Source organism: Tasmannia lanceolata, unplaced genomic scaffold (assembly GCF_043159265.1).
Source record: "Tasmannia lanceolata isolate RefF3 unplaced genomic scaffold, GAP_Taslan_0.1 ptg000012l, whole genome shotgun sequence".
Lineage (NCBI taxonomy): Eukaryota > Viridiplantae > Streptophyta > Magnoliopsida > Canellales > Winteraceae > Tasmannia > Tasmannia lanceolata.
In genome coordinates this window covers 36,248,290-36,268,653 of record NW_027518689.1, presented here as the reverse complement: position 1 = coordinate 36,268,653, position 20,364 = coordinate 36,248,290, and the positions used below count along the sequence as shown (strand labels likewise).

General features: G+C 39.7%; 1 protein-coding gene across 4 annotated transcripts in view; it reads left to right on the top strand.

Annotated features, from left to right (window-relative positions):
• Positions 1-20,364, top strand: part of LOC143888030 (MAP3K epsilon protein kinase 1-like) — a 57,750-nt gene that overhangs the window by 25,580 nt on the left and 11,806 nt on the right. For 3 of the 4 annotated variants that reach the window (XM_077392318.1, XM_077392315.1, XM_077392316.1), the window contains 6 exons: positions 8,124-8,229; positions 8,715-9,113; positions 17,866-18,189; positions 18,392-18,439; positions 19,872-20,051; positions 20,279-20,362. In XM_077392318.1, the coding sequence (XP_077248433.1) occupies positions 8,124-8,229; positions 8,715-9,113; positions 17,866-18,189; positions 18,392-18,439; positions 19,872-20,051; positions 20,279-20,362 (1,141 nt within the window). The remainder of the gene's footprint in view (positions 1-8,123; positions 8,230-8,714; positions 9,114-17,865; positions 18,190-18,391; positions 18,440-19,871; positions 20,052-20,278; positions 20,363-20,364) is intronic. The other variant, XM_077392317.1, reaches the window with a different exon arrangement.

The following is a 20,364-nucleotide window of genomic DNA, read 5'->3' as shown; positions in this document are numbered from 1 at the left end:
GAAACTGTTCCTTACTAGGAGATAAAATCTCAAAAGAAGAGGCACCCTCTAAGACAGAGGAAGGAAGGCGATTTGCTAAGAAACACGCCGTGAGAAGGGCATCACTCCAGTATGCCTTAGGAACACTTATCTAAAAAAGAAGAGTGCGACCTACTTCAAGCAAATAACGAAGTTTCCTCTCAGCAACACCATTCTGTTGAGAGGTGTACGCACATTAAGGCTGATGTAAAATCCCATGTTGGGAGAGATAGGATTGAAAGCCATTAGTATCAGAAAAATATTCTCTAGCATTGTCAGTACGAAGACATTTAATATTGCAATTATATTGATTATTAATTTCAGAATGAAATGTGCGAAAAGCAAAGAACACGTCGGATCGACTCTTCAGTAAATATAACCAGGTCATGCGTGAGAAGTTATCAATAAACACAATAAAATACCGAAAGCCAGTAGTAGATGGACTAGACAGCGTGAGAGGGTCCCCATACATCAGAATGGACTAGACACTCGACTAATGATCCGAGACGGAAACGACACACGACGGTGCTTCCCGAGTTCACAGGACTCGCATTGAAAACTAGAAAAAGGTCCGGGAACCAGAGAAGTCTGCTGCAGCCGTTGAAGTGAAGGATGCCCCAAGCGACAATGCCACTGAAATGTATCCACAGAGCTATGTAAGACAGTAGGCAGCCGACAGTCAAGACGATAGAGTCCATCTACCTCACGACCCGTTCCAATCGTCTTCCCAGTCGAGAGATCCTGAAATAAATAGTAAGATGGGAAAAATGAGACAGAACAGTGAAGAGATTTAGTAATTTGGCTAACTGAAAGTAAACTAAATGGTGATTTTGGTACACATAAAACAGAAGATAAGGTAAGAGCAGGATGAGGGGAGATATGACCAACACCAGTGATAGGTGTAGTGGACCCATCAGCAAGGGTGATAGACTGAGAGGGAGATGAGAAAGAGCGAAAAGAATGAAGCTGAGAAGAGTTACCAGTCAGGTGATTGGATGCGCCAGAGTCAATGATCCATGACCCTGAGCTAGATAGAAGGGTAGTGGGTGAACTACCTGGCTGAGCGAAACCTGCAGAGGGAGGACGAGAACTGAGCCGCAGACGCTGGAACTCCTCATAATCGGCACGGGATAAGGTATAGGTGGAATCAGCTGGTGCAGGAACAGAAGCAGAGGGAGCGCAATCTGAAGCCGAAGCAGTAGTAGCACCCATGTGAGCCGAGCGTGCCTGACGAAGCTCGGGATGCAGGGTATAGCAATGGTCAATATAATGTCCCTCGCGCTGACAGTGAGTGCGAAAAAAACGGCCACGTCCACCACCATAACAACCACCACCACGGCCGGCACGGCCACGACCACGACCAGAGGAGGCTCCACCACTAGGGGAGCGAGTACTGCCATCATAGGTCGCGAGAGCAGAACCATCAATAGGAACAGATATCATTGGATCACCAGGAGAGCACTGCCAGACGCGGGAGTAAACCTCAGTAAGGGAAGGAATAGCGCCAGAACCGATAATCTGCTGACGAAGATGCATGTATTCTGGACCCAAACTCTCAAGGTACTGCACAACACGGATCTGATCCCTCTGACGGGCAGCCTCTGTGAGATCCGTGGTAAGCGGCATGTAAACATCAAGCTACTGACAGAGGCCAACGAATTGGCTGTAATGGGTGGCAAGAGGAAGATCACCACGGCGGAAACGCACCCACTCGGAATAGGTAGAGCAGATCCGACTAATGTTTGCCACGCCAGAGTAAAGAAGAGTAACCTGATCCCAGATCCGTTTCGCAGTAGGCAGAAGCATCAAGGGCCCAGAGACGTGAGGGGCCATACTCTGCCACAGAAGGGTACAACAAGAGCATACTCCTGTTCCCATCGATCAAAGGTGGGATCCGTCGTAGGAGGAGGATCACGACGAATGACGTGGGCTTTCCCACGGGCAATAAGATACTTCTCGACGGCTGCTTTCCAAGTAACGTAGTTTGCCCCATCCAACTTAACAGTAGTGATATGTGGGAATGATCCATCCACAGAGAGAGATGATGACGAAGAAGACGCCAAAGAGGGTGTCGGACGAACACCAGGAGCCACTCCTGTGGAAGGATTGTCAAGCACCTCCTCCATAGCAACAAGCAAGAAAGAAACAGACAATCCAAACCAAGACGAATAACAGGAGATAACAAAATAGGTGGGCAAACTAGGATACGCCAAGAAAGCTAAACGCGGCTCCAAGAATGACGGGCATCGACGAAGCTTGACAAGAGGGAAGCCATGAGGCACAGAGGGGAGCCGCAAAGACAAACTAGAATCAAAGTAGGGTAAGAGTAAGAGAAGAAGATCTAACACATAATAACAAGGAGAAAAGAGTGGAAAGGTTTTCCAAGTTGGTGAGAGAATATTTTCCTGAAAAATTTTGGGGGGGTGCAAATCCTCGGTCCTGGAAAAAGATTTCCGACTTGGTGGGAAAATATTTTCCTGGAAAATTTGGGGGGGGGGGGGGGGGGCAAATCCTCGTTCTTGGAAAATAATTTCCACCCTGTGTGGAAAATGTTTTGGGGGTTGCGGGGGTCAGAAACTATGCGCGGGAGAGGAGAAACGTGGCGGGCGTGACTCGTGAGGGACGGAGGGCCTAGTGCCTTCGGCTCGGAGGGAACGACTCCTTCTTAGGAGGAAAAAGACAGCGTGTCGGTATGCCTCGAATGAAACTTGGCCCGGAGTTGGGTTTCGCAGCGAGGGAGGTGGGAGAAGATGGAGGCTGATAGAGAACCCCAGGGATCAGAAAACCCTAAGGCTCTGATCCCATGTTAGACGAAAGTTTAGACAGAGAAAATAGAATGAGTTAGGGTTATCTCCCCCTGACTCATATCTTTATACAACATAAAGGGATGTACAAAGTCCTAAATGCCCTTAGGCAAGTTACATATTCCAACAGGTATGATGCTCTAGGCATTGTGAAGATGCTCGATCCCAAAGGTCTCACCAAGTTAGGTCTCAGTATGAGATATCAAAGTTAACTACTTAATTGGGAGTATATTAGGATTTAGTTTATGCCATCAGTTTAATTGCTTTTAGTGGAAAGTAAATAGATAGTGACGTTATTATGAATATGTTGGATATTAAGTGCATTTGTTCACAATGACATACTTGTAATTATTGAGGAAACGAAGAGATATTTTGTAACCCTTAATGTGTGGAGATTTTAGTCGTGTATTTATCATTGTAAAGCACATGAATAAAAGAACTCGAGGAGATAATATTGTAAAAGATTGTCAAGATTAAAATTGACTCCTAAAGAAACGAAATGACCAAATTGAGGGTTTTTGGAGGCGTTAACAAAGAGGAATTGGGTTTTGTATGAAGAGGTTTGCTTGATGAAGATTCTCAACAAAAGGCAAGAAACAAGCGTGTTGCATACTTGGGTTTTGCACGTAGGAATGAAGTTTGGAATTGGGTTTGGAATTTTACTTATGAAAGTGATCTTGGGGAACATAGATACCTGCCTTTTTGGCAAGAATTTCCGACATCTTTGATTTCTTCATCCAACAAAGATCCAGAGGGCTTTCTCTAAGGGGATATATATATATATATATATATATATATATATAGAGAGAGAGAGAGAGAGAGAGAGATTTCATCCTTTGCTGCCGTCCTTTTTATCATATGCTATTGTTTGCTCCAAGTCGGAGATGGATCTTTGGTAGGAGGACAAAAATGTCATTGCAGATCATCGTTGGTTGTGGACGAAGGAGTGAGCAGTCCGTTTTGCGAGACGGGTTTGAGAGAATGGTTTAAGAGAAAGGGGTTGCTTTGAGCAAAGCCTCGATAAATGAGAATTTAATTTTCTTAGAAAAGAAAATAAGTTTAGCTGTTTTTCTTCTTTCCCTATCTTTTGTAGAAATTTTATCCCATAATTCTAAAATCTGCATTAAATTAGTTTACGAAACATTAGATTTTTCATTTTTTTTATGGAAAGTTGTTTCCAAGAAAGAACGGTTCCTAGATCCATACATGCCTTAACCTCTTCCTCATCTCTTCCCCAAGCTCCACCGATTATCTAGCCTCAATCTCAGCTGTCCATCTTTGTCTAGCCTGAGATCTAATGAGCGTATCACTACAAACGCGCTAGTGTTGTTAGTACAAAACCTCTTTGGTGTACTGATCATCTTCTCCTCCATCCTATCATGGTCTATTAGCGTCGATCAACATGTGATTACATTGCCTAGTTCGAAGATCTAGGGAAATTTTTTTAAAAGAAGTTTCCGCCTGTTTGCAACAAATTTCACAAGGATGAAAAAGAGAATCACACACATAAAATGCATTGTGATCAAATTTCCCTCTTGAGAGAAGAGGTTTTATTAATTTTGGTAGGGATCATACACTTCCGGCTCTGTCGGCCGTTAATTACATTTCTTGAAGAAGAAAATACCTCTAATTATCCATCAAGAGGTTCCCTATCTAAGTACAAGTTTTGATTATCATCCCAAAAGAGAAGCTTTGTGGAAAATCTTGGTGACTGAGAGTTTCCCTTAGTCCTAGAGAGTGAATTTAACTCTGATGATTTTTGTTTCTGAGTTATTTTTGACTCTTTCTGTAAAAAGATTCTCCCGGAAGAGAAACCTTTGAGTAATCTCAAATGATTTTATTTAGACTCTTTTGTAAGAGAGTTTTCCGAAAGAAGAATTCTTTTGAGTCATTTCATCTTTCTCCTGGATCCCGGCAGAGAAAGACCTTCTTTTCATCTTAGGCCTTCTGGAAGAGACTTAAAAGGTTTTCTTTATCGTCTTTCTCTTGAATCCCGGTAGAGAAAAGGTCTTCTTTTCATCTTTCTCCCGTACACCGGCCTTCTGGCATCTTTCTCCTGTACACCGAAAGAGAAAGATTTTCTGGCATCTATCTTCCGTATACTGGAAGAGAAATGTCTTCTTTCTTTTGAATCTCCTGAAAGAGACTCAAAAGTACTTCTCTCCTTTTTAGATGAAGTCTGCAAAAATGGAAAGAGAACTGTTAGTTCTAGAAATATTTACCTTTCCTTTCTTTCTTTCCTTGCTTCTTTTGCTCTTTCTTTGCGTAACATTTCTTCTTCTCTCGTCGATCTGATTGGATCCCCTTTTCTAATGGATCAGATCTCTATTTATAGAACTCTCTTCAAGTGGTTGGCAACTGTCACCTCACCCCTTATCTCTCAACTTCAGGATCTCCACTTCCCCTTTTGTGGGGAGTTAAGTAACTTTTTTTTTTGAAAGTGAATGACTCACTTCTTCCTTTGCGAGAGTTACTTTATTCCCTAAAATTTAGGGATTTCTCTTCCCTTAGTCGTAGGCTTTTTTTTTGTTCTCTTTATTAAAGTACTTTGACTTTATGACTTCAAGGAATAACGTAATATGTAGCCACCCTTTTTCTCTCTCTCTCTTCTCATTTTACATAGAGATTTCACTATTATACCCTTTTTTAGTCCAACACTGCCAAGCAATCTCATTCTTCTTTCCCTTTTTCTCTTCTTCGGTTCAAAGCGTACACAGTTCCATTTTAAAATGTCGTGATCACTTTCCGATTAGTCTGTAAAATGTTCTGCAGGTTGCTTCCTCTTTTTTGCAAAAGGGCAGCCAAGTGCATGAGGCTCCCGCCATTGCGGGGTATGGGGAGGGCTAGATGTACGCAGCCTTACCCCTGCTCTGCAAAGAGGTTGTTTCCGTGACTCGAACCCGTGACCACCAGGTCACAATCGAGCAACCTTACCGTTGCGCCAAGGCTCGCCCTCTATTCTTCTTTTTTGTCTTTTTCAAAATTGAGATTGTTGAAGTTTTTCCATATGTATCTTTTCTATATCTAAGGGTGCAAAGTTTAGTGTCTCTAGAAGGAATTGGTTCTTAAAGGGCCAGGTCAATAAACCATCTACTAGGTGAAGGGAATTAATTAAATGGTTTAGTACATGTATCCCATATTCCATGGGCTGTTCTCACTCTAAGGCTCGCCGAAGGAATGCTTCAGTAGGGCACAAAGTCATTGTAATACAATGAGGTATGCCCGTTATTCCATAGTGGGCTCGATGTTTGATTGTTCACTATGTTGGATGGAATTATGTAAATGGTTTAGCACACGTATCCGGTATCCCATATCCTATAGGCAGTTCTTACTCTACGGCTCTCTCCGGAGGAATGCTTCAGTAGGGCTGCAGAACCTCATTTTAATACAATGAGGCATGCCTGTTATTCCATAGTAGGCTCGACCTTTGATTGATCACTATGTTGGATCTCGAATGACCCAATATTGTACCAATATGACAATCCTAACATCCAGTATATGTATTTTTGGTTGTTGACTGCGGACTGTTGCCTATATGTAAATTTTTAATCTTATACCATCCAAATTCGACAACCAAAAATACATTTAATTATCTGATAGGGTTGTCCGATTGGCGTGATTTTAGATCATTGGAGATCCAACATAGGGTCCATCAAACAGATGGCCGGAATCATAGATGGGACTCACTGTAATATGTATGTGCGTCATTGTATGACAATGAGGTCGTGCCCTACTGAGGTATTCGTCCTGAGAGCGATAGGGTTGGAGGGGGGGCGAAAATATACATAATCTGCTGACTATGTTTGGAAATAGTTTGTCCTAACATTGTCTAAGGAATTCTTATCAATTATGAGACTACCCCTCTTCAAACAGAAAGTCACCCATCTATTCAGCTGGAATATAATGATCCAAGACTGATTATTGTCCAAACACAGCGAAAAGTAGTCAGTCTTTTTTATTAAATTGACAACTTTTACAGTTCGCCATGTGTTAACCCGTATGCTGTGGAGTACAGTGGCTATGAGCATGGTTTTAAATTTCCACTGAAACCGACATGAAACTACCTGTTTTCGTTTCCATCCCCACCAAAACCGGGACTGAAATGACTGTAATGCATAAACTAAAATCGCAAGTGTGATAACGGCAGACTATATTTGTATTGTTACATAATTATATTTATATGAATTGCATTCAAAATGTGGTGCATGTATTATGTATACATATTTATGTGAAATGCATGTGAAATTTAGTGTGCACTAAATTATCAAATGTGCACGACAGTGCATGTCACTTGGTGTTCGATTGTTTTAAATCATTATGGATGGTTGTCTTGCTTATGTGATGGTTTTGAAGTATGTATCTGTGCTTATTCTAGCATTTCATGACGTTTCATCTTTAAATTATATCATTTGCATGGGATTTGCTAGCGTCCATCGCAAAAGGCATTTCGCGGGTGGTCTGTTGCATCTGGCAGCAGCCACTGAGGCTCACTTTTCAGCAGATTTTGTCTTCATTCACGAGGTGGCTGCTGTCAGATGCAACAGACCACTCGCAAAATGCCTTTTGTGATGAACGCTAGCAAATCCCCATTTGCATATGTTTGCAGATGTTTCCCTGATTTTACAGGATTTCCACCGAAATTTCTGGTCGAAACCGAAAGTTTCCATTTCCGTGGCGACCGAAACCGAAATTCAAAACCTAGGCTATAAGCCACAAACTACTTCCCCTGTATACGGTGGGGTGGGGTGCAATAATGGACATCATCAACTGACTACTTCTGGCAATAGTTTTCTGCCCTGACATTGTCTTAAGCATTCTACCAATTATGAGACAACCCCTCAAGGCACCCTCAGCTAACTAAGAGTATAAGACTGATTATTGTCCAAACATACTGAAATTTGGGCGACCTTTTTTCTGTAGTTTATAACTGTTTCTGTTGTGTTAATCTATATTGTTTAACGGTGTGTATAACCCATGTGCTACTTTCCCCTGTATCCCAGACAGTGTTCTATTACATCTCTTCCAGGTCAATGCAATTTATTCTGTTCCTTATTTACATCAGATCTCAAACTTCTGTAATTATTCAGTTGTTTTTATTCCCATTCTCTTCCAATCAATGCGTGTACAGTTTGTATCCTAGATGTTCACTATTGTTCCTATTTTTCATTTAACTCTTTGCTAAATATCGTCCTCTGATTTGGGATCCATTGTCAATATTTTGTGTAAGGAGGCTAACCAAGTTTCCACCTACCTTGTTTATGGATCTAAGCATAACTTTCTAATAATTCAACCATGTTTCAGGGATATACCGCAAGATGTTTCAATGGCTTCTGAAAACTCAATTGGAGATGATCAGAGCAATGGCGAAAGCCCTTCAGGAGAGAAAGCAAAGAGAGAGTTTGAACCAGTGAGAACCTTCATAACTGTTAAAGTATAAAAGATAAATAACGCCTTTCTCCAACAGCTTAAGCTTTTGGAGAAGTTGGTAAGTTAACATGGTATCAGTGCAAAGGTCTCGAGTTCAAACCTTCCAGATAGTAAAAATCCACATGTGATGGTCGGCCCAAAGTGGGACCACATGTGCCACGTGTTTGCCAAGTGGGCCACACGTGCGGGGCGGTGTTAAAGTATAAAAGATAAATAACGCCTTTCTCCAACAGCTAAAGCTTTTGGAGAAGTTGGTAAGTTAACAATAACTTCTACCATTTTTCAGTTGAGAAATGCATAATGATAGCCATTTGCTAGAAAATTAGGGATTTCAATTGAATACTAGCATTCCACATTGTTCTCATGATTTAGTTGATAATGGATTCTAAATTTTTTTATCAAAGGTTGAAACATTTTATTTCTCTATCTCATTTTTTATATGTTGATTGCATTCCCATGCTCCAGGAAATCTCTGCGAAAGAGTTATCAGATGCTTTTGATATAGGCAGGTCTGATAAAAACCACAACGTAAAGGCTAGTCTTGTTCACGAAAACTCTGCAAAACTGAGTTCCAATAATTTAAAGGATGATGCACTTTCTGATCAAGATCCCACATTAGTTTTGCATGAAAAGTCATCCACAAGATCTGGTCCTGGTATGCAGCCATCCATGAGAGAAGTTCTTGGCACATCCGCAGGGTCTTGTGAGATATCAAATATGGTAGGCGTGCATGAAGGGGCATCAAATGGGGAGATGGACTCTCCAGAGTCAAGACAGAAAAACAATTTAGCTGGTGAAAGTGAAGCAAAAGGTAGTTCTGTTCTTGGATTTGGACCGAGGATACAAGAACCGATTCCTCAAAAGGTAAAAGTTCATTCATTAGAAGCAATTTCTTTCTGTTAATTTATTGGAGGAGAAAGTAAATCTGAGTTATTGATGTCTTGTTCATAAATTACCAGCTCCATACCATTCAAAAAAAATAAAATACCAGCTCCATGTTTGTGGTAGGGCTTGCATGATTGAAACTAACCTGCTTGTTCTCCTTTGATTTTTGTTCTTTCCCTTCCTGATTAACTCCCTTAAGTTATCTGCATTTTTTGAACACCCATAATAGCCCTTTTCTATTATGTGGGGATAGTCCTGGAATCATGGTTCCTCATTTCAACATTAATCATTATGGTTGAAAGGAATCATATCTTGTTATCTTGTTTAAAATTTTTGTGCAATTATAAACAGACTCTTTTGGGTCTTTGATATGTGATTTGCTCATTAAAGTTGTTCCATGTCTTTTGGATATTGTAACGGCATGGAATTTTGCCTGTTAAAATTTTTCTTATTTTATATCGTAAATGCCATTAATCTTGTCTTCTGTTGAGAGAAGAATTGAGAGAAGAGAAAAGTGAGTTAGGGCTGTCTCCCCCTCACTAGTTTATTTATATACTGAAGAGAAGAGTACAATTACTGAAATACCCATAGGCTTATTCTAACACCCCCTCAAGCTGGAATGTATAAGTTATACATTCCTAGCTTGTTACAACTTACAAATGTCACTCAACTTTGCTTTAAGATTTTGTGAACATATCGGCTAATTGTTCTGCGGAACGAGTGAATACAGTACATATCTCCCCTTTCTAAATTCTCTGACGAATGAAATGGCAATCGACCTCGATGTGTTTCGTCCGCTCATGAAAGACTGGATTTGTTGCAATATAGATGGCAGCCCTGTTGTCACAATACAACTGTGAAGGCGAAGGAAACCTAATACCGATCTCAGACAGGAATGACCTCAACCAAATGATCTCTGTACTAGTATGAGCCATTGCTCTTTATTCTGCCTCAGCCTAAGAAGCACGGGTACTCTCCGGAGGCCCATGTACCCGTGTCGGGTGCGGGTGCTCTTGGGTACTCTTTGGGTGCGTACCGGGTATGCACCCAGATTTGTGTACGAATCACGTGTGCACCCGATTCAAATTAAATTGAAAATTACAAATTTACAGTAGAGGGGCAGTCCCAATTAACAAAAGGGGATTGAATATATCAAAATATCTATTATATATAAATATATATATATATATATATATATATATATATATATCCTGCAATTAAAAACCTAACAACTTAGAAGTAATATTAGATTTTGATGATGTTATTGTTATTTGATTGTTCTCCAATTAAATTGTTTGAATTCTTTAACAAAATATTTACTTTTTTTATTTTTATAAATATATAATAAAATATTAAAAATATATTATATTCAGTGTACCCCCAATGTACTCGTATCCTATTTTTTTTAAAAAATCAAGTATCCACGTACCCGTATCGTGTCGTACCCACACCCCGTACCCGTATCCGTGCTTCATTGGCCTCAACACTTGACTTTGCAATGACGTCCTGCTTTTTACTTTTCTATGAGACCAGATTGTCTCCCACAAAGGCACAGTACCTAGTAGTTGATCTCCTATCAGCAGGAGATCCAGCTCAATTAGCATCAGAGAACCCCTCAATGCGCATATGACCATGCAGTTTGAATAGTAAACCCTTTCCTGGTGCACCCTTCAGATACTTGAGGATTTGAACTACTGCACTCCAATGTGAAGTACGAGGAGAGGTCATGTACTGACTAACCACTCCAACAGCGTAGGATATACCAGGGCGAGTAACAGTAAGGTATACGAAAGATATGGGAATTCGAGGGGGGAATGGTTGGACGGAAAGGTTGGGGAGGGAGAGGTGAGCGGAAAAAGTGGGAACGGGGGGGTTGGGGGGAGGGGGGCGCAAATGGGTGAGAGGAGGGGGTAGGGTTAGGGAGAGAGAGAGAGAGAGAGAGAGAGAGAGAGAGAGAGAGAGAGAGAGAGAGAGAGAGAGAGAGAGATGAAGGAGGGGATTAGGGTTAAGGTTGATGGAGAAGATGGAGGCTGAAGGTATCCCTAGGGATCAGAAACTGTGCGAGGCCTGCAACTATTTGCCAAGTGGTCCCACTTTGGGCCAACCATTGCATGTGGATTTTTGCTCTCCGGGAGGTTTGAACTCAAGACCTTTGGCTCTGATACCATGTAAACTTACCAACTTCTCCAAAAGTTTAAGCTGTTGGAGAAAGGCGTTATTTATCTTTTATACTTTGACACTCCCCCGCACGTGTGGCCCACTTGGCAAACATGTGGCACATGTGGTCCCACTTTGTGCCGACCATCGCATGTGGATTTTTTTTTGCTATCCGGGAGGTTTGAACTCGAGACCTTTGGCTCTGATACCATGTTGAGAGAAGAATTGAGAGAAGAGAAAAGTGAGTTAGGGCTGTGTCCCCATCACTAGTTTATTTATATATTGAAGAGAAGAGTACAATTACTGAAATACCCATAGGCTTATTCTAACATCTTCATTCTATCATTTTCAGTTGATCTGACCTAATATGATGATCTGAATCTACATATTAGAAAACAAAGAAGATATGACTATTAAAATATGGCATTAATTGCTCTACAGATCATAGTATAGTATATTTCTCTTTTTACTTGTTGCATATGGAAGAACCAGGTTTCTTGCCAACTTTCAGCTCTTATAATTTAGATATTTTCTATTCAAGGGTAAGGACAGTAGAACTTGTCTCTAAAATTCCAGCATATGCTATATGGCCAGACTGGTGATGCCAAGACTGCGAATACATTTATGACTTAACTCCTGAAAAGTACTAGCAGTGAAGTGTTTGCTCTTCAGAAGAATCATCTTTAATGCCAAAATAGAAGAGCTTTGTCATGCTAATGATTCTCCCTATCATTAGATGCTGAATAGTTTAGATATTGGGAGTGGTAGGACCATAACAATGATTGTCTTCTTGAGAAGTTTAGTTACTGACGTTAAATTAAGTCAGCATGTGGAAGTTTAACTTTACCGAAGGTAAGAATAGTTTAGATATTGGGAGTGGTAGGACCATAAGAATATATATTAAAGACAACTTCAGTTCAACTGTGGCTAGATGAAATATATGTCCCTATAACAGAAAAAAGACCCCGTCTTGAGGATTGCCTACATAAAATGACAAAGGGAACCATTAGTTCCTACTAAATGAAGTGGAAACAGTAGCATGTTCTTCCATCTAGAGATGAGTTATTAAGTGATGGTTTATTGATATAGTACTACCTCAGTTAAGGTTGAAGATGACGTGGATCAGCATGTGCAAAGGATGAAACATTCAACCTATGCAAGGAAAAGTCAAAATGGGGTGTTTGTAACCCACAATTGGACCTATGACATGATCTAAATAAGGGAAAAGCTGTTATTCAAGAGACATGTTTTGATGAGAATGAGGCTCATCTTTAGTACCAAATTTTTATTTTAGTTATAGGGTTCTAATGAGTCTTTTATAAGGTTTTAAGTCATAGGATATAATATGCATTTAAGTTTCACTTATGTTACTTAAATGAATTGGAGAAGAGAGGGCCAACTGCACTCCCACGATACTATTCATGTCACTGTTCTTGATACTATTCACGTCGCTATTTAAAAGGTTTTGTAGAGACTTCTAAATGAGGTTATTATTGTAAAAGGTGGAGAGTTATAGTTTAGAATTTTAGAGCTTTCTAGATTCTTTTCTTCTCTCTCTCTCTCTCTCTCTCTCTCTCTCTCTCTCTCTCTCTCTATATATATATATATATATATATATATATATATATATATATGAGAAAACTATTGGTGCGCTTAAGCTCACCATTTTTTTGGTGCGCTTAAGTTGTTATAACGCCTCCCATTTGTTTAAATGTTTGGGTCCCGCTTAAGCGCACCAATGGGAGGCGTTATAACAACTTAAGCACACCAAAAAAATGGTCCGCTTAAGCTCACTAACAGTTTTCTCTCTCTCTCTCTCTCTGTCTCTCTCTCTCTCTCTATATATATATATAATATATATTATATATATATATATATAGATAGAGAGAGAGAGAGAGAGAGAGAGAGAGAGAGGGAGAAGGGTTCCTGCGCTCGAGCGCAGATAGCTTATCTGCGCTTGAGTGATGGAAAGGGGGGTGGGGCCACATTGGCGGTGTTATCCTAAGCATTCATTTGACAGGCCCCATCATGGATGGGGGGTGTACAAAAAATCAGCTCCATTGGACCATCTTAGGGTGTCCATTTGTGGGGCCAAAAATGGACAGATTTGTGGCCATGGTTAGGATCAACCCCCCCAATGGCCCCAGTCCCCTGTTTCTGTGCTCTAGCGCAACAACCCTTCTCTCTCTCTCTCTCTCTCTCTCTCTCTATATATATATATATATATATATATATATATATATATATATATATATATATTTGTTTGTGTGTATTTGCTCTGGGTTTTAAAGACAATTTTTGCATCTTCTAGAACATGAAATTGGGGTTCTACTGTCTATTTCCTGTTTGTGTAGGATTTTCTTTGAGAAGAATACTCTTAAGATTGCAAAGATTTCTGTGAAAATTTTGCAAGATTTTCTTGTGTTTGATCTATGGTTGTAATCATTCAAGTTTAGATTTATTTTTTGCTGCAGTTTTCATTCTTTTGGATTTGTTATCAATTGAAGATCAGTTACTTAATTTTTCTGCAGTAATTAAATCTTGCAGTCTGATATCTGTAACCAAGGTTTAGCATTTACTTTTGGATTTTATTTCTGTTATATGTTGCAATACAATATGGTATCAGAACGTCAATCATAGATTTGTTCTACATCAGTTGGTATCAAGCATTAATCTTAGATTTGTTTTATACTATTTGTTATCAGTGTCAGCCATAGATTTGTCCTACATGAATTGGTATTAACGCCAAGATGTCTCCTGAAAGGCCTCCAGTCTTGATTCTAGTAGAGATGTGCAAGAAAATAAGAATCATGGTGAGGTTAGGGTATGAATTCAACAAAGGGAGTTAATTTGACAATGGAAGTGGCATGATCATGGGATGAAAGAGATGATTGAGCAGTTCTCATAAATCAGCACTATTCTCGCTCAAGTTGTGCCACTTGTGCGCAACCAAGCCATACCACATACTCTAAATCTGCAATGACAGACAACACATGATTTTATGCTAGGCGTAGAAGAAGAATTATCCTATGAGAATTTGAGTGAAGAATCCTATGAGGTATGTGGATCTTGTCTAATACCACAAACTAATTGGAGAGAAAATTCATTCCATACCACAGCCGGCAAAGTTAATGGTGAGAAAATTGTGTTTGAGGGAATCCCATGAAAAGAAATTGTGCAAAAAAATTTGACTTATGATCAACCGATGTTGGACTTGATCGATCGAAATATATACAGTCGATCGAAGGAAGAGAAGGTCAATTGATTGGACGAGATGAGTACTGAACTTTCATTTGCCGTTCCTCAAATCATGGATAAGGTTATATATCATTCTCTCTTATACACCACCAGAGTTACCATCAGCCCAATATCTTTTTTTAATGGCAGACCGTCGCCTCAGTATCTTATTTGAAAAAGCGACAAAATTATTATATTTGTAGATTGTTTTCACGATATTTTCATTGATAAGCATTTATTTTGGAAGATGATCTCTTGACCTCGAGGTCAAGTTCTTTTCAAGAGGGGACGTGGTAGGAGTATGAAAAATGGTGGCCGGATTTTGGGGGGAAAAAAGGAGGAGATTGGATGTGGAAGTGATGATGGTGGTGGTGAAGAAAAAGTATGATGGAGGATGCGGACGACGGTATTGAGACGGCCGGTTATTCCAAACCCTCCTCTCCCTCGTGAAACGTGGAAGGCACATGAGATGCCGGAAATAGTGTTGCGGATGACCGGCAAAGGGCTTTAGGAAGTCGTGGGTCGCCAGATCTGGGGGCAGTGTTGAGTGGCAGAGGCGATGGGTAGCCGGAGATAGCATTGGGGTTGCCGTCTGGAGATTGGGGGGTAAAGATGGGTTTGATTGAGGTCGAGGCTAGAAGGGCTGGGGTTTAGGTTAGAATAGGTGTTTTGGGTTGCAGGTAGTTAGCTGGAGTGGTGGAAGGCAGTTATTGAAGAGGTAGTGGTTGAGGAAGGAGGTAAGGCTAGGGTTAGGTGGAAGGTAGGGTAGTTTAGGGATTTAGGGTCTGGTGGAAGTGAAGAGGAAGAATGTTAGGGTGAACAATGGTGGTCTCTAAGGTTAGGTGGAAGGAAGGGTAGGGTTAGGGATTTAGGTTCTGATGGAGGTGAAGAGCAAGAAGTTAGGGTGAACAATTGTGGTCTCAAGGGTTAGACTAGGGTTTTTGGCTTGGTGGTTTAATGGGTATCCCCCGGGACGGGTGGTGGCTCAAGGTGGAGGCCGCCGAAGATCGGATTCGATGGGTTGGCTACCGTGCACGGTTAGGGGCGCACAATAGCTTCAGGCTTTTGAGTGGGATTTTTGAAAATCGAATTCGCCAGCTAGAAAGTCTTGGAGAAGTCTGTGTGACATGGCAGGTCACACATATGACTTGATGGACCCCACAAATTTGGCACTTTTTGTTGGATTCGATTCAATTGAGACCTTTGGGCATGGTAAAGGAAAGGAAGGGGAATGGCGAAGGCACCCTGAGCTGCAGTAGTAGATGAAGAATTTGAAAATGAAGTGAAATAGTTATTTGGCATGATAGCAGCGTATGGAAGTGTAGAAGTCACTGTAGCCGTTGACCCAAAAGATCAATTCTTTTGGTTTTTTAATGGCCTAGGAGTATGCTCCTAGCCACCCTTAATTGATTCTATGTGATGCAAGTAGGGACCCCTGGTCCCCAATGTAATCCATAGTATCAATGAAATTGTCAAATTTAAAAAAAAAAAAAAAAATGTAGTACAACCTCATGTTGAGGTTCAAGATGAAGTGTGTTAGTATGTGTGTTGCATGAAGCATCCAAAGGTTGTTAAAGTCTGCACAAGGAGAGTCAAGATGGGGATCGTGACCCAGAATTGGACCAATGACATGAGCCAAAGAAGGGAAAAGTGACTGTTCGTGAGATAAGTTTTGACACGGAAGGGCTCATCCATAGTATCGAAGTGACTTTTTATTTTAGTTACGGTGTTCTAAATAAGTTTTTTATTAGGTTTTTAGTCATATGGGTATAATAGGTTTTTCTATAAGTAAATTAGAATAAAATAGGGATCACACCACTCACATGAAACTATTCACATCATTGGTTACGACAACATTCACGTTACTATACCGGATACTATTCATGTTGCTATTCATAGGGTTTTGTAGGGAGCTTTTAGTGAGGATACTTTGTCAGAAGTGAGTTTTTAGTTTAGAATTTTAGAACTTTCTAGGTTTTTTTTCACTCTCTCTTGCCCTAGTGTGTGTGTGTGTGTGTGTGTGTGTGAACTTTTGCGGAGTCCATCTGTCTTTTTCTAATTTCTCGCCCTTTCCGTCAGCAAGAGAGTAATAGATCATCCCATGTTTCCAGGTTTTAAAAACCTGGATTTCCTATTTAAATTCAGGATTCTAAAGAGAAGCGAAACAAACGGGTCTCCTTCTTCTCTCGTCTCCCATCCATGATTTTGAGGAAATCCAAGATTCTAAAATCCGCGTATCCAAACAGCCCCTATGATTGTGAAGAAAACTACAAGATTGTGCGATTTCTGCAGCAATTTCTGCAGGATTTTTGTGTGCTTGACTACGATTGTGATCAACCTAAATTAGATTCATTTTGTGCTTCAATTTTTATTCTTTTGGATTTGTTATCAATTGAAGGTTGGTTGTTGAAATTTTTTGCAGTAACTTCTTAGTTGAGTCCAGATTTGAACTATCTTTTTGATATCTGTAACCAAAAGCTATCCATCGACTTTTGGATTTTATTTTGGTTATACTTCACATCTTAATTTGGTAGATTTGTTCTACATCATTTGGTATTATAGTGCCAATCGTAAATTTGTTCTACATTATTTGTTATCAGTGAGTCAATCATAAATTTTTTCTGCATAACTTAGCCATTGTAAGGACATCTTTAGGACATAGGCATGAGGTGGTTGACCAGACATAGCTGTTTCTGTTGCATTGGATAAAGCGCACTGGTTCCGTTTTCCATAGATTAGGTTTCTATTGAAGCAAAAACAAGCCATTTTTTCGAACTTCATTAAAGATCACTTTGTTGCATGTGTGTTTGGCATAGCAAGAGCTTTTGTTGTCAGATTCAATTCTGATATAGAATTCCATGCTTTTTTTTAGCCCGACAAGTTGCGCTTTGCTGACCTGGGTCTCCATAAAGTCTGAACTGGAGTCTGTTTGTATGTTCATTCTTATCTTAGCTGTTAAATAGTTATTTGTTGGTTGAGATGGTTTTTTCTAATTTTGCATGTTTACCCTGATCCTATTAGCATTTTCACATGCATTTCCCACCTTGATTATTGATGATTTTAAATGCGTGTGTTATTTAGATAATCATTCAACTTCTCTTGAGAAAAACAATGTTAGATACATGTGTATGAATGGGTTTGCTTAGTTGTTTTTTTTCTAAAATGTGTCATGGATTCTCTTATTTTCCCGTATTTATTGAAGTGTTCCCAACTCTAGAAGATACACTACATTATTGCTTGTGAATGGACATTTTTAGATAATGTGTGGATTCTTTACTTTCGGTTTCATTTAACCAACTTTGGATCTCATGGATTTGTGGATTCATTTCTTTTGAAGTCTTCAAAGCCATCAGTTGAGCTGAGTAGATTCAGTGACCCGCCAGGAGATGCTTCCTTGGAGGATTTATTTCAGCCGTTGGATAGAATTCAGGAAGATCGAGCAGGTGAAGCTTCGAGCTCAGCTTCTTCTTCACACATGAGCCATGGCAATGCACTTCTACATGACGCCGGAAAGAACGACCTTGCAACAAAGCTCAAGGCTAGGATGGCTCAGAAAAGAGTGGAAAGTGAAGCCGGGCAGAGAAATGGGGGGGATCTGTTGCGTCGTCTTATGATGGATGTTCTGAGAGAGGATGTCAATTCGATCGATATTGACGGTTTGGTATGTTTTTTTAATTATTAGGAGCCCTTTCTCAAATATTTTTAGTGGTTTCTAATTTGATTCTGGTTTGTGATCTGCATGCCAGTCTTTAAGTTGCTACTGTTATAGCGGATAGGATGATTGCTATTTGTGGGTGCACATGCATTTCTTATTCTATCTGATATTTGTATATGCATATTTTTTTTTGCCTTTCTTGGCTTAGCAGGTTTTTGATGAAAAAGTGCCAGGAGAGAGCTTTTTCTCCCTACAGGTACTCATTGTTCTTTCACCATATGTTGATCTTTTGCATAATATTGTTTACTTTACAATTACTAAATGTCCTATCTGTAGTGTTAAACTTACATGTGTCCAAATTTATAGTGCTTGGTATGTAGGCTATGGCTTTTATGCATTTTATGTAGATGTGGCTGACTCGATATTATATTTTAATATCTATGACTTGCAATATTGTATTTCGTGGTAACATGGATACAGATATGGACTTGAGTATGCCATCAGTTATATTATATCAAAAGAAACAATAAACACAAGGGGGATATTTATCTTTCATTAATGGTTCTTGTTAGGCCATTGGGTTCTTATATGCGAGCAAATCAAACCTAAATTGGGCATTAAACTCCTTTTTTGTCATGATTAATGACAATGTATGTTCATTTGAAGCTAAAGGGTAGTCTTGCCGTTTTAGAGTGGAGGGTATATTAGACATTGTCTTGTACGATGGAGCATTTGAAACAACTTTGATGCGTAGTTCTGATCATATAATGCCAAAGTTTGTGAGGCCATGATAACGAAATGCAAAGATCTGGTAGCACACCCCCTCGCTAACCAAAATATCATCCATCAAGAAGGCTAGGAGAAAGGTGATGTCTATCCATGCAATTCTCCTCTAAAAAAAAGCTGAAACTTTTAAGATCCTACAATAAAAGCATGCTAAAGAGAAAAGTTTAGAAATATAATTATTAGGTTGATTAATGAAATCTGGCCTTCTTTAGAAATGCTAGATATGATTGATTACTATCAGAAGCTATGGTGAACGCTTCTGCCTGTGAGATGCCTTAAACATGATTAATCAGCACAATGGTAAAGTTGACAAAGAAACTGAACATAGTTAATTTCAGGTAACAATATCTGAACTGCTAAATGCTTATATATTCTCTATTGTGGATGAGATTACCCATAAGAAGGAAAAAACACAATACATGTGTAATTTGTTACATCCACCTTGCTGCTTCAAGAACCTGGAGAGGATATGCATACTGAAAATAGGGAGTTCTTGTGAACTAATAGAAAGTACCTAGCCTTATTAAAAAAATTGGAAAAGATGAAAAGTAGAAAATTATTGGTGAATTTAGGAAATTTAGGGGTTGCTAAATCACAAGGCGGGGAAGACCCCAAAACCCCTTCGAAAAATAAGATAACTGACGTGATTAAGGCGGTTTCTCACGCATTGTAGCAAAGGGAGATCCTGCTGCTGCTGGATTTCCCATATTGAGTTGCACATGATATAAGGCCTTGTTGAAAAAGTTAATCTAGATCTATTACTTTAACTATTCCAGACCATCCTATGCCTTCTTTTGTTGATGTTGATTTTCCTTCTTTTTTTTGAAACCTTTTTGCTTGGACATTTCTTTGATATTTTCCATTTCCATCTTTAACTTGTTTTATGTTTTTGCCACCTCTAGGCTGTTGAATTCGGCAAATTAGTTGCATCATTGAAGCCAGAGGAATCAGAGGAAACAATTGTGTCAGCCTGTCAGAAGCTTATTGCTTTCTTTCAGGAACGCCCCGAGCAGAAAATTGTTTTTGTCACCCAACATGGGTTTCTCCCTCTAATGGAACTGCTTGAAGTTCCTAAAAATCGTGTACGTACTTTCCCTTGATCTTCTTCAGATGAGAATCTCTTCTTTGTTTTTTTTAATAAAGGATAAGAATCTCTTCTGTTTGAGGTATTTGCATCTTCAAGAAGCTTTCTCGATCATTGCGTTTCGAATAACTTTGCTAAGTTTGCATCTTTTTTTTGAATGGTTACTTAGTTTGCATCTTAAAAAATTTTATCGAACCAAACATGATAATACAAAGGTTTCTTCAGGTTATTTGTTTGGTGCTCCAAATTATCAATCAGATAGTCAAAGACAATGCTGATTTCCAAGAAAATGCTTGTCTCATTGGTCTCGT